This window comes from Lontra canadensis, unplaced genomic scaffold, assembly GCF_010015895.1.
Source record: "Lontra canadensis isolate GAN:19392208 unplaced genomic scaffold, GSC_riverotter_1.0 scaffold47, whole genome shotgun sequence".
NCBI classification, from domain to species: Eukaryota; Metazoa; Chordata; class Mammalia; order Carnivora; family Mustelidae; genus Lontra; species Lontra canadensis.
Genome location: NW_022631041.1, coordinates 11,899,361 through 11,911,947, shown reverse-complemented (window position 1 = coordinate 11,911,947; position 12,587 = coordinate 11,899,361). Strand labels below are relative to the sequence as shown.

The 12,587-nt window shown below is 35.3% G+C and overlaps 1 protein-coding gene across 9 annotated transcripts in view; it reads right to left on the bottom strand.

Moving 5' to 3' along the window:
• MYO6 (myosin VI) overlaps positions 1-12,587 on the bottom strand; it is an 87,214-nt gene that overhangs the window by 59,785 nt on the left and 14,842 nt on the right. For all 9 annotated transcript variants that reach the window (XM_032873182.1, XM_032873183.1, XM_032873185.1 and 6 more), the window contains exons 6-8: positions 9,935-9,990; positions 4,933-5,030; positions 4,269-4,433 (exon numbers count right to left, since the gene is read on the bottom strand). In XM_032873182.1, the coding sequence (XP_032729073.1) occupies positions 4,269-4,433; positions 4,933-5,030; positions 9,935-9,990 (319 nt within the window). The remainder of the gene's footprint in view (positions 1-4,268; positions 4,434-4,932; positions 5,031-9,934; positions 9,991-12,587) is intronic.

Below are 12,587 nucleotides of genomic sequence, written 5' to 3'. Positions count from 1 at the left end.
AGTTAACATAAAAATCAGTACCATAAAGCTTTCCTATTTTTAAAGGGTAGCAATTTTAAATCTCAATGTCAAATATTGTCTTAAAAATATAGTTCATAAAATAAGTACTATAGATATAATGAAAATCACCTTTCTACTAAATATATAGTCTCAAATAAGAACCTACACATTGTGGTTTAACATTTCAAGTAATATTTTTAATGCTGAGTAACAGAATAATATCCCTAAATTTCTTAATTTCTGATTTTTAAAATGAGTTCTTCAAAACATGCCATATATATTTGTTGACAGTTAACAGTGACCACACATAAATTACAATACTTGCTTTACAAACCTTCATAGGTATCCAAATAACAATTTCAGCTCTTATCTCAATGATTTACTTTGCTTCCCAGAAGCCTTTTAAAGAATAAGCACTAAAAACATAGAAGAAGGGAAGCAGCTGAGAAGAAAATAATTTACTAGTCCCAAAGTGAATCTATTACCACACTGAAGGTGGGGGTATAGTCAGGAAGGAAGTACACAGGAAACAAAATGGAAAATGTTTTTAGGGGTGCCTGGGTGGCTCAGTCAGTTAAGTGACTGTCTTCAGCTCAGGTCATGATCCCAGGGTCCTGGGATTGAGCCCCACATCAGGCTCAGTGAGGAGCCTGCTTCTCCCTCTCCCCACCCTGCTGCTCCCTGTTAGTACTCTCTCTGTGTCAAATAAATAAATAAAATCTTAAAAAAAAAGAAAGAAAATGTTTTTAAACATCTCAGCTTCTCTTTAATCAGGTCACTATGATCCCACTGCACCATGGCTTGAATTCTGAGATTAAATACACCACACATCATATAGATGCTAGAAAAAAATGTACATTACACGGGCGCCTGGGTGGCTCAGTGGGTTAAGCCTCTGCCTTCAGCTCAGGTCATGATCTCTGGATCCTGGGATCAAGCCCCAAATCGGGCTCTTTGCTCAGCAGGGAGCCTGCTTCCCCCCTTCTCTCTCTGCCTGCCTCTCTGCCTACTTGTGATCTCTATCAAATAAATAAATAAAATCTTTTTTTAAATGTACATTACATTTTGAATAATTTGGGAATAAATTAACATTCTAGATGATATTAATTTAGGTGGTATACATTTATTTGTGTACCTCCATTATAATGAAATATTAAAATACAGAGAAAACCAGAAAACGATATACAATGAGTTGTTCTTTCCACCTTCGAATCTTCAGGAAAAAAAATAAAAGAGAGGGAGAAATAATATTGTTAAGTAATTTCAATTTACTATTTCAAAAAATGCTATTTTACTTAGTAAGATAATAGTAGCTTAATCATATAAAGCCAAAACAAATGTTTTCTTTGCTAGCAAGGGTTTTATCTCCACAACCCTATATTGCTTTATCAAATACTTGGCTTTTGGATAGCTAAACATAGTATTAAAACCAACTACTTGTTTCTTCCAACTGCCCTATAACTAGAAAACTGTAACTATTCTTGCTATCCATTGTCATTCTATCCAAGCTTTATTTCTATTCAACGATCTTTGCATGACTATAACAAATGCTCATAAAACATAAGCAAAAATATTTGAATATCTGAATAATGCAGTCTTTTAAACCTTTTATTTTCTAAAATACATGAGTAGTTATAAATGTTTTCAAATAGTATCCCTACAATTCTTGATGTACTATTTTGGACAAAGTAGTGACAAAAAATTTTTTGGAACTGTTCAACACTACTTTGGAATTCTTTGTCTTAAGACCTTACCTATGAGTTGTAACTGAAGACCTAAACTAATCCACAGAAAAACCTGATGAAACTATCAACACACTTTCAAGTCACTTGAAGGCAGAATCATTTGGGGGAAGGGATATAGAGATATGCATGTGCATGCATGAGAGGAATAACCAAGACAGCAGATATATTTGGGTGAAAGATAATACTGTTCCTCTAGTCTCCTCCTAACCAGATAAGAACTCTGGGAAGTGAAGAAATCAAGCCTCCCAGTTCATATTACAGAGGCAGGAAACTCTCTAACCTGATAAAGAATTTCAGTAACTACCTTCCGAGGATGACTGCCATTGTGCCAGGAAAGGCTATACATTCTAAGATACACAAAAAATATGCTCTCAAGCCTCCAAACAGAAAGAAATGCTAAATTAAGAATAGTCACATTACTTTACCATTAACTCAGAGCCAACAACATCACATCCTCATTATTAAATTTCATATGATTCATAGTAACTTATACTCCTTTTCTAAAAATCATTGTATAGAAGTATCTCTGCTATCTTCCTGATTATAATGTGAGCAACTAACTTCAAATTCCAACTGATTTAATGAGTTCTAGAGAAGGTGAGACATTGTAGAAGTAGATGAATAGGCACAGTTGTAAAGCATTGTAAAACAGTAGTTTTAGGTTTTCCAAATACATATTAAAAGAAACTGACTGGGGTGCCTGGGTGGCTCAGTGGGTTAAAGCCTCTGCCTTCAGCTCAAGTCATTGATCTCAGGGTCCTGGGATCGAGCCCCACATCGGGCTCTCTGCTCAGCAGTGAGCCTACTTTCCTCTCTCTCTCTCTGCCTGCCTCTCTGCCTACTTGTGATCTCTCTCTCTCTGTCAAATAAATAAAATCTTTGAAAAAAAAAGAAACTGACTGAAGTAATAAAAGCTGAATTGCAAACAAACAAAGACACAGAGAACAATAATTAAATATAATATGTGTCACGATTCTCATGTGGAGAACTCCTACCCAAAGAGGATTATCCAGAATCACCTGGAGAACTTTACTCAAACTTCATTCCTTACCCATTCTCATAATCCCGCACATTCCTCACAAGGACACTGTTCCCTAGCTGTGAATTTATAAACCGCTAGCCATCTCCAGTCTGACCACTTCTTGAAACTCTATTAGCTTGTGATTCTTGGCACTCCTCATTTTCCTTGTACTTATCGTACAGTCCCACTTGGGCTTTCTTTCTTGGGCAACTCTTCACCACCCATACTCTTCAACTCCAGAGTCTGGATACTGGCACATGTTTTTCTACATTATACAATCTCTCTGGACAATCTCATCTACTCACTGTCATAGTTTTAACTACTACCAGAGTACGGACATCTCCCAAACCTATCATGATAGCACTAATAATAATCTTCAGATTAGGATACCCAACCATCTTCTAATCCTCTCCCTAAGGTGATCATAAGTTCCAAAACTAAACTCAACCTATATGCCACAAATCTTCCATCTGGCCCTCATGTGGTATTTACATCCACCCAGTTACCCTAGTCAAATTTGGAAAATTATTCCAGACTTCTCCTTCTCCCTACCATACTCAGTCTCCAATTCCTATCACTTTACCTCCCAATATTTTGGACATCCCATACTCTCACCAAATTCAGGCCCTAAGTAACTTACTTCAGTGATAGCCATAAGGTTTCCAACGAATTTACCCCTACTTGTATTTTCTATCCATTCCCTACCCCACCCTCTTCAAGATACCCTCCATTTTAAAGCCAAAGGTAAGCACAGACCTATCCAACTTTCTACTTAAATCCCTTCAACAGCTCCTTATTAACTACAGAAGACCAAACTTTCTACCCTCAACTCCCACCATTTCCTGCCTTACCCTTTAAGCTGTTTCTTGCCTTTCTTTTTTCACCTTTTTGCATCTAGTAGGAATACTCTTTGCATCTTTCTTTCTCTAGTTAACACTTGAAAATCCTTCAGGATTCTGATCAAACTTCAGTTGTTCCTTGAAGTTTTTCCAAAATTCCCAGCATCCTATGCGTATCTCTTTCTTAATCTTTCAACCTATCAGTCAGGCTTTGTGTTTGTGTGTGTGTGTGTGTGTGTGTGTGTGTGTGTGTGTTTCACACCAGATTCTAAGTTGCTCATGAAAGGAACTGCTCATCTTTTTCACCTAGGCACAATGCCTGGTACCAAAAAAGCAAGCAATAAATATTTACTGTTGAATTAAAGCCAAAGATAACTCTAAAAAGTAGCACTACAACAGAACTATTATAGATTTCTTATTGAGTTTAAATTGATAAGTGGTTTCCCATCTATCCTTTTATCTTTCTGATTACATATCTCTTCATATAGTATTATATTATAAATTCAGCAGTAAATCTCAATAGGGACCTACATTCTATCATGTTACACTGGATGCAATATAAGCTACATACAACTGGATATCAGAATCCATTAAAGTAAGTTTTAGAATTGAAGTCAATTAAATTTGCAAAAACTCTAAGTAATTTCTTTTCATCCAACCTACCCGAAAATTATCCGGGGAGCTCAAATGAAGTTTTTCCCTAATATCTTCAGAAGCACCAGCACACAACCTATAAAAGATATGATAATTCCTTTCCTCTTTGCCTTGAACACAGATTCTAGATTTCTCTAGAAGGTAATGTGAAACAAATCCTCCAACAACTGAACTCTGAAAAACAAAACAGAGAGAAAATACATTTTTGCATTTAAGGTCTGAAAGTATAACCTACCAATGTTGAATTATTCTTCTAATAAGCATTTGTCTATATCAAAGAGGTTGTAACAGTTATCAAGTAAAGGGAAAAAAAGAAGATAACTAAATAAATGTAAGCTTACAATATTTATGAAGGTCATACTGAATATATATATTCTCCCAATTAGCTAAAGTAAAGAAAGAAACTCAAATGGATTTACCATGAGTTCAGTGACAGCACCAATTCTGTCAAGACCCTTGTGTTTTTCTTTTTCTTTCTTTATTTTTTTTTAGTAGGCTCCAGACCCAGTGCAGAGCCCAATATGGGGCTTGAACTCATGACCCTGAGATCCAGACCTGAACTGAAATCAAGAGTTGGACATTTAACCAACTAAGCCATCCACGTGCCCCAAGACCCTTGTGTTTTTCACAAACACTTCCCAAAGATATCATCCCAAAACTCACTCTCACTTACCTTTTCATTGAAATGTATTTCTACAAATTTTCCAAATCTACTGCTATTATTGTTGCGAACAGTTTTTGCATTTCCAAAGGCTTCTAAGAGTGGGTTAGCTATTGAAAAAGAAATAAAAATATTTCATCAAAAAAACAGCATGAAGGAAAATTACAAAACAATATGCACAGTATGTTTCCTTATTAATACAGAAAAATGTTTTCAAACATATTACCATGAAGGAATTCACATGTAATGTCAAATCCCTCAAATATTTATTGATTACCACTATATTCAGGCCCTAGTAAAGTACAGAAGATGGGGAAACTACTCTAATTATGTAAAAAGAAAATGTAAATGGTAAAGGAAAGACTAAATTTTAAAGTCATTAGATTACAAAATTTAGAACTCAACTTTAAAAATTACTCCCTATAAATTTAAAGGTTTTCACAAGTACATCAGCCCTAAAGGAATAGGAACTATAATATAGAGTAAACAGCAAACCCCTGGTGAACAAAATACACACAAGAAGTTATTAGTTGACTTACTTTCCTAAAATATTTTATATATTAATAAAGTCTCCATACTTAATATTTCATGTACAGCCAACAAAATCTAACATATAAGTTACAGAATGACTAAAAAAGATCCTCAGAACAACAGTTTTTAAAATCCCAGCCTACAAAAGACTCATTTTAGATGTAAAGACACATGCAGATTGAAAGTGAAAGGGTAGAGAAACATTTATCACACAAAAGTCAGAGTAGCAATACTTCTATCAGACAAACTAGACTTTTTTGTTCTTGTATTGTTTTTATCCTGCTTTGGTGACAGGGTGGCACTGGTCTCATAGAACGATTTTGAATATGTTCCCTCTATTCCATTATTTGTAAGACTTTGATAAAGACTGTCATTATTATTATTTTGTTAATGTTTTGGTAGGATTCACAAAGCCAATGTGGTCTTAGGCTTTTCTGTGCTGGGAGATTTTTTATTCCTAATTCAATTTCCATTCTTTCTATTGGGCTAAGAAGACTTCCTATTTCTTGGATTCAAGATTCATGATTCAATTGTGGTAACTTGTGTGTGTTTAGGAATCATCCTGTTTTTGTCTAAGTTATCTGATTTGTTAGTATATAACTGTTTATAGTAATCTGTTATCACACTATGTATTTCTGGGGTTATCTGTCATACTGTTTTTCATTTCTCATTTTAGTTTTCAAGTCTTCTCCTTTTTTTTTCTTTTTTTTTTAAGATTCTATTTATTTATTTGACAGCGAGAGAGATCACAAGTAGGCAGGGAGAGAGAGGGAAGCAGGCTCCCTGCTGAGAAGAGAGCCTGATGCGACCCTCAACCCCAGAACACTGGTACCATGACCTGAGCTGAAGGCAGAGGCTTACCCCTCTAAGCCACCCAGGTACCCCACTTCTCCTTTTTTTCTTAATGTAGTTAAAGCAGTGTCAACTTTATCTTTTTTGGAAAAACTGGTCATTACTTTCATGTTATAATACTGCTATTGTCTCTGTTTTTTTTATTTCTGATTCTTCTTTGTTATTTCCTTCCTCTACGAAATTTCAGCATTTCACCTAAATTTATTCTTGTTCTAGGTCCTTATGGTGTAATGTTATTTATTTTCTTAATACAAGCATTTATAGTATAAATTTCACTCTAACATCTGCTTTTGCTGCATTCCATAGATTCTGGAATATTGTATTTTCTTTTTCCTTTGTTTTGAGACCTATTTTGATTTACCATTTGATTTCTTACTTGGTCCACTGCTTGTACAGTAGTGTGTTATTTAATATTTACCATTAAATATGTAATATTTACATTGTAGATTTTCCAGCCTTGTTTTATCTCTAGTCTTGTACCATTTTGGTTGGAGAATATACTTGGTATGACGTCAGTCCTACCTACAAATCCTAAATTTGTAATAATGGCCATGTCTCTTTCTATGTGATTTAGTCAGGGAGTCTTCTGTGTACTTAAAGAAATGTGTATTCTATTTTTCTTGGATAGAATATATTATATTTATATTTTAGAACCATGGTTCCTGATGTATGCTTCAATAAAAAATGTTCTTGTTGAAAAAAATAAATAACTTTTGAGGGTACTCATTTAAAACAAACCATATCAGGGGCACGTGGGTGGCTCAGTCATTAAGTGGCTGCCTTTGGCTCAGGTCATGAATCCAGGGTCCTGGGATCGAGCCCCACATCAGGCTCCCTGCTCAGCGGGAAGCCTGCTTCTCCCTCTCCCACTCCCCCAGCTTGTGTTCCCTTTCTTGCTGTGTCTCTATCAAATAAATAAATAAAATCTTAAAAAAAAAATCAGAGAGGAGGTGGATAGGGGGATGGATAAAATAAGTGAAGGGGATTAAAGAGTACACTTATCATGATAAGCACTGAGTAATGATGTACAGAGTTGCTGAATCACCGTATTTTATACCTGAAATTAATATAACACTGTATGTTAATTACAGTGGAATTAAAATTAAAAACTTAATAAAAATATTTTTAATGAAAATAAACTCCCAATAAACAAATGTAAAATTTTAATTGTTTTTATCTTATAATAATGTATACACACCATATGACTAAAAAAGGTTTATTAGAGTCTATTGTTTGTTTTCTTTCATGTTGTTTTTAAGTACTCCACACTCGGTATGGAACCCAATGCAGAGCTTGAACTCACAACCCTGAGATCAGACCTGAGTGGAGATCAAGAATCGATCACAACCAACTGAGCACCCAGGCTCCCCATCAGAGTCTATTCTTATACTCACAGTCTCAACTATAAACATCCCAGATTAGTGCCAATATTATATATTTTCTATCTGCAACCTCATAAATTGCTTCACAATGTTTATTACTAGAATTTTCTTATGAAATCTTTTAAAGTTCATCTCTCTTATTCTATCCACAGTAGAAAGCTTAACATGTATCCAAACCCTTTTAAATATTACTCTCCAGTTGTTTCATTAGCCAAACAAAGTAAGGAAATATTAAAACTGAAACAAAAGTTTGCATATATACCTAACCTTTCTGATGGGTTAACAAAGTCAACTGACTTGTGAAAAGCCACATGACTAGCTTCCAGCCAAAAGGGAACTCAATTACAGGTCTCCCCAACTCCTTTACTGGTGATTACTAGTTTTTGCTGAAGTATCTAATATATTAAGTAAAATATCCAAAATTAGGATAACAGCCTATCAGAAGATTACCGTAATGCTACTGATGTACTCATTCTAAAACCAACAACCCATCTTCAATTAAAAATGGCATCAAATGATTTCTATGTTCTGCTAGTTAACATCTATTACCCTCCACTGAAACGTTTGGAATAATACTTTCCAACTTTTCTCAACTATAGCATACTATGTATACATACACCACATTCTCACAGAAGGAACCAGGTTTATATCCAATTTGCAAGTAAGTTTGTACCTCAAGGAAACAAATCAGAATACTAATTAGTACTTTATTGAATTAGTCCATAATTTGTTTATTTATTTATTCAATTTTAAAAGGTTATTCCCTCATTAAAGTGAGGTACTTTATAGTGAATAAAGCATTACTTATGAGATCTTCACACCTGGATGTGTTGTAATACCACGATGAGAACTGTAAGTAAAACTATAAATTTATATCGAGAAACATGAAAAACTTCACTGATGCAAACTTTATAAAAATGTTTATTAGAGTGTTCATGTTCATCTACATGTATATTTCACATAATTGTGAAAAAATATACACAACATTTGCTAGCTGTGATTTATCAAAATGCATGAACACAGAAGGACCTTAATAAATTTTTGTTCAACTGAAATTTTTCTTTAAAATAGTAACAGTGTTAAAATATGCTCTTAGTATAGCACATAGTTAAGGTGCCTGAATTTATTATATCCCATTTCCACAGCTGATGAGCTATATGCTCTTCAACAAGCCACTTAAAGTTTTTTTTACCTCAGTTTTTAATCTGTACTGTAAGGATAAAATTGTATCTACCTCATTCTATGGGGATTTAAATTAGGAAAAGATATTCAGCAAACCACACAATGCATAACACATCTTACACATGTTAATTTCATCATCATTATGAGAAGAAAGAGAGTTATCTCATTTGGTACCTCAGGAACTAGATCCCTCCTCTCCCGCCTGGTGAGAAGTCAGAGACAATTTTGACAGTCATAGTCCCACTTCAGCTCTCATGCTTACGATCCATGGGTAGGTTTTACCTTCTCCCTTTTCCCTGTCTCTGGCTTGCCTACAGGCCAACCACATACGCAGCCACTGCCCTAGCCCACCCAGAACTTTCTCTCACTTTCTGTGTTACAGATTTACAGCTTTATCTTGAGAGAAATATGAAGCCATTAAAAGACTAAAAGCAAAAGAGATCATCCCAACTTCCAAACAGAGAACAAATTACAGGGAAGCAAGAATGTAAATGGGGGAAGCAGAAAGGAATCTATGATGCAGGAGGAGTGTGGTGTGGATTCAACCTGGTGGTTGACTAGACCAGCAGTCTCCAAACGGGGTGTAAGAAAACGTTCTAAGGGGTATGCAAATACTGAACTTCAGGAAATCAATTTACAGACTCCTGCCTTCCAACTGTACGAAGTCATTAAAATTTCCCCTCAAAAAACATTTTAATTCTAAATAACCCTCTTCCTCTCTCCTTTGCAAAAAACAAGGTCAACAAAAGAAACAAGAGGCCAGAAATCTTCCTGTATTTAATTTCATTCATCTGAGAGATACTTATGGGTCATATTTTATGTATCAGACACTATTCTAGGAGACTGGAATAAATAAAAATCCCTGCTTTCTTAGCACTTAAATGGGGTGAGAGGGAAAACAACAGACATTAAATAAAGCAAAAGATATCTCAGCAAAGATCTGTAGAAGATGGAAGAGTCTTTTGGATCTCTGGGAGAGCATTCCAGATCACTTATAGGATTCTCACAAGTTTATTTCAGTATATATCTAAACAATAAAAAATAAAAATTTTAAAGATTAACAATACCTTCAACAATTCTATCATCAATATCTTGACCTGTTCCATAGGATTCAGTCAAATATCTGTTTAAAATATAGGATAAAAAATTTACATGACAACAACATTGTACACATTATAATTTTAACTTTATTTTTTTTTTAGATATTATTGATTTATTTGAGAGAAAGCACACCCAAGGGGGGAGGGACAGAAATAGAAAGGGAAACAGACTCCTCACTGAGCAGGGAGCCCGATATGGGGCTCAATCCCAGGACCCCAGGATCATGACCTGAGCTGAAGGCAGACCCTTAACCGACTGACTCAGTCACCCAGGCGACCCATAGTTGAAACTTTAGTATTATTTAATACATGTAAAATTTAAACCAGGATCATCTCTGTAACTAGTCATTTAAAATTTACAAATTTATATTTAAATGCAACTATTCTGCTATCCCTTTCTTTTTTTAAGATTTGAGAGAGAGAGAGAGGGAGAGAAAACAAAGCAGGGGGTAAGGGCAGTAGGAGAGAGAATCCTCAAGCAGACTCCCCACTGAGCACAGAGCCTGACACCACTGGGGGCAGAGAGAATCTTAAGAAGGCTCCACGCTCAGTGTGGAGCCCAACCTCGGGCTCAATCTCACAACCCTGAGATCAGGACCTGAGCCAAAATCAAGAGTTGGACACTTAACCAAATGAGCCCCCCAGATGCCTGTTACAGCATTTTAAACACTTGAAATGCAATTTGGATTACCTTGAACATCAAAATCAGAATTATTTTTAAACTGTTTTTGGAAAAATTCTGAATTTAATCAACTATTTGGTTTTAAGGATGCCACACATTTTACACAAGAATATTCATTGTCTATATAAGATTCCAAAGTCTTCTGTGATAGCATATTAATTCAATTTATATGGTTAGAGAAAATAAGGTAATTTGCCACGGAACAACGAGGAAATTACCACTCTTCATGTTGTTTTAGCCAAAGATTAAATGTAATTGAACAACTATTTTCCTGGAACATTTCAAAACAAAAAGTAATCTTTAACTTAGAACATAAGTTTGTATTATAAGTTTACAGTTTCTAAATTATTTGTTCATTTTCAAAACTGTATATAAACTATAGACTCACCATATGACTCTTACATACAGAAGAGAAGTAAGAAATTGAACCATTTAGAATTCCCAGAGTATTAGGAAGCACTCATTTAATCAGAATTGTATATACATAATGCACAATAACAAACGTCTAAATTAATTTTATATAAATAACTGAATAGCATACATCTGCATAAAAAAATAGAAAATGTCAAGAAGGGACCCACCAGCAATTGGCTAAGACTGTGTTAGTGGGAATAATGCTGGTGAGAATTCAGAATGCACTGGTCCTACCAGTAGCTTCAACACTAGATTTAACTTTTCTAAGTTAACTGAAGTATGTAAACTGAAGGAACTAAACTAATGAGTGCTAGGGTTCCTTCCGTATTTATAATGCAATGATTATAAACAAAGTGTGGAATTTAATTTGATGGCCACAAAGGGGATACACTGAAACAGGGTTATGATAGAATTAGAATAGATAGATAGAATTAGAAGGCCAACTCTCATAAGCTTAAGGTAAAAAGAAAAAAAAAATGGTTTCAACCACACTCACAGCAGGAATACTGAGAACAGAATGTAAAGGTTGACTAGCATGAGTCTCCTCTAGGATCCTCATAAGAAGAATACATCAGAACTAGTTTTCAACAATCTATAGCTTAGCTTCCACATAAGGTGTCTGTTTTTAAAAGGGATAGAACCTACCATTTCAAACTATGTCATGAAGTATGCACTGGGCACCCTGCTGGCTCAGTCGATAGAGCATACAACTCTTGATCTCAGGGTTGTGGGTCTGAACTTCATGTTGGGTATAGATATTACTTACAATAAAATCTTTAGGGTACCTGGGTGGATCAGTCAGTTAAGATCTGACTCTTGATTTTCACCCAGGTCGTTATCTCAGGGTTGTGAGATCCGGATTCTATCTCTCCCTCTCCCTTTCCCTTTGCCCCCTCCCCACTCTCCCTCTCTAAAAAAATATAATAAATAATAAATTCAAAATAAAATCTTTAAAGAAATACAATAAAATAAAGTATGCAAAAGTATGCAAAGTCAACCTGTTCAATCAAAGAGATATTTGTATCTCTTTATTCATATCATGTTCACAGCAGTACTATTCCCAATAGCCAAGATTTAGAAGTAACTGAAGTGCCCACTGATGAATGACTAGGTAAACAAAATGAATATTATGCAGCCTTAAAAAGGAAATCAAGAGGCACCTAAGTAGCTCAGTCAGTTAAGCCTCTGCCTTCAGCTTAGGTCATGGTCTCAGGGTCCTGGAATCGAATTCCGCATCGGGCTCCCTGCTCAGCAGAGAGTCTGCTTCTCCCTCCCTCTCTCTGACCCTCCTCTCCCGCTTGTGCTTGCTCTGTCTCAAATTAAAAAATAAAATTAAAAAAAAAAAAGGAAATCGTGACACATGATACAACATTGATAAAACTTGAGGACATTATGCTAAGTGGGAAAAGCCAGTCACAGAAAGACAAATACTGTACGATTCACTTATATGAGGTACCTAGAGTAGTCAAAATCAGAAGCGGAAAGCTGAAGGGTAGTTGGCATGGGCTGAGATGGGGGAAATGG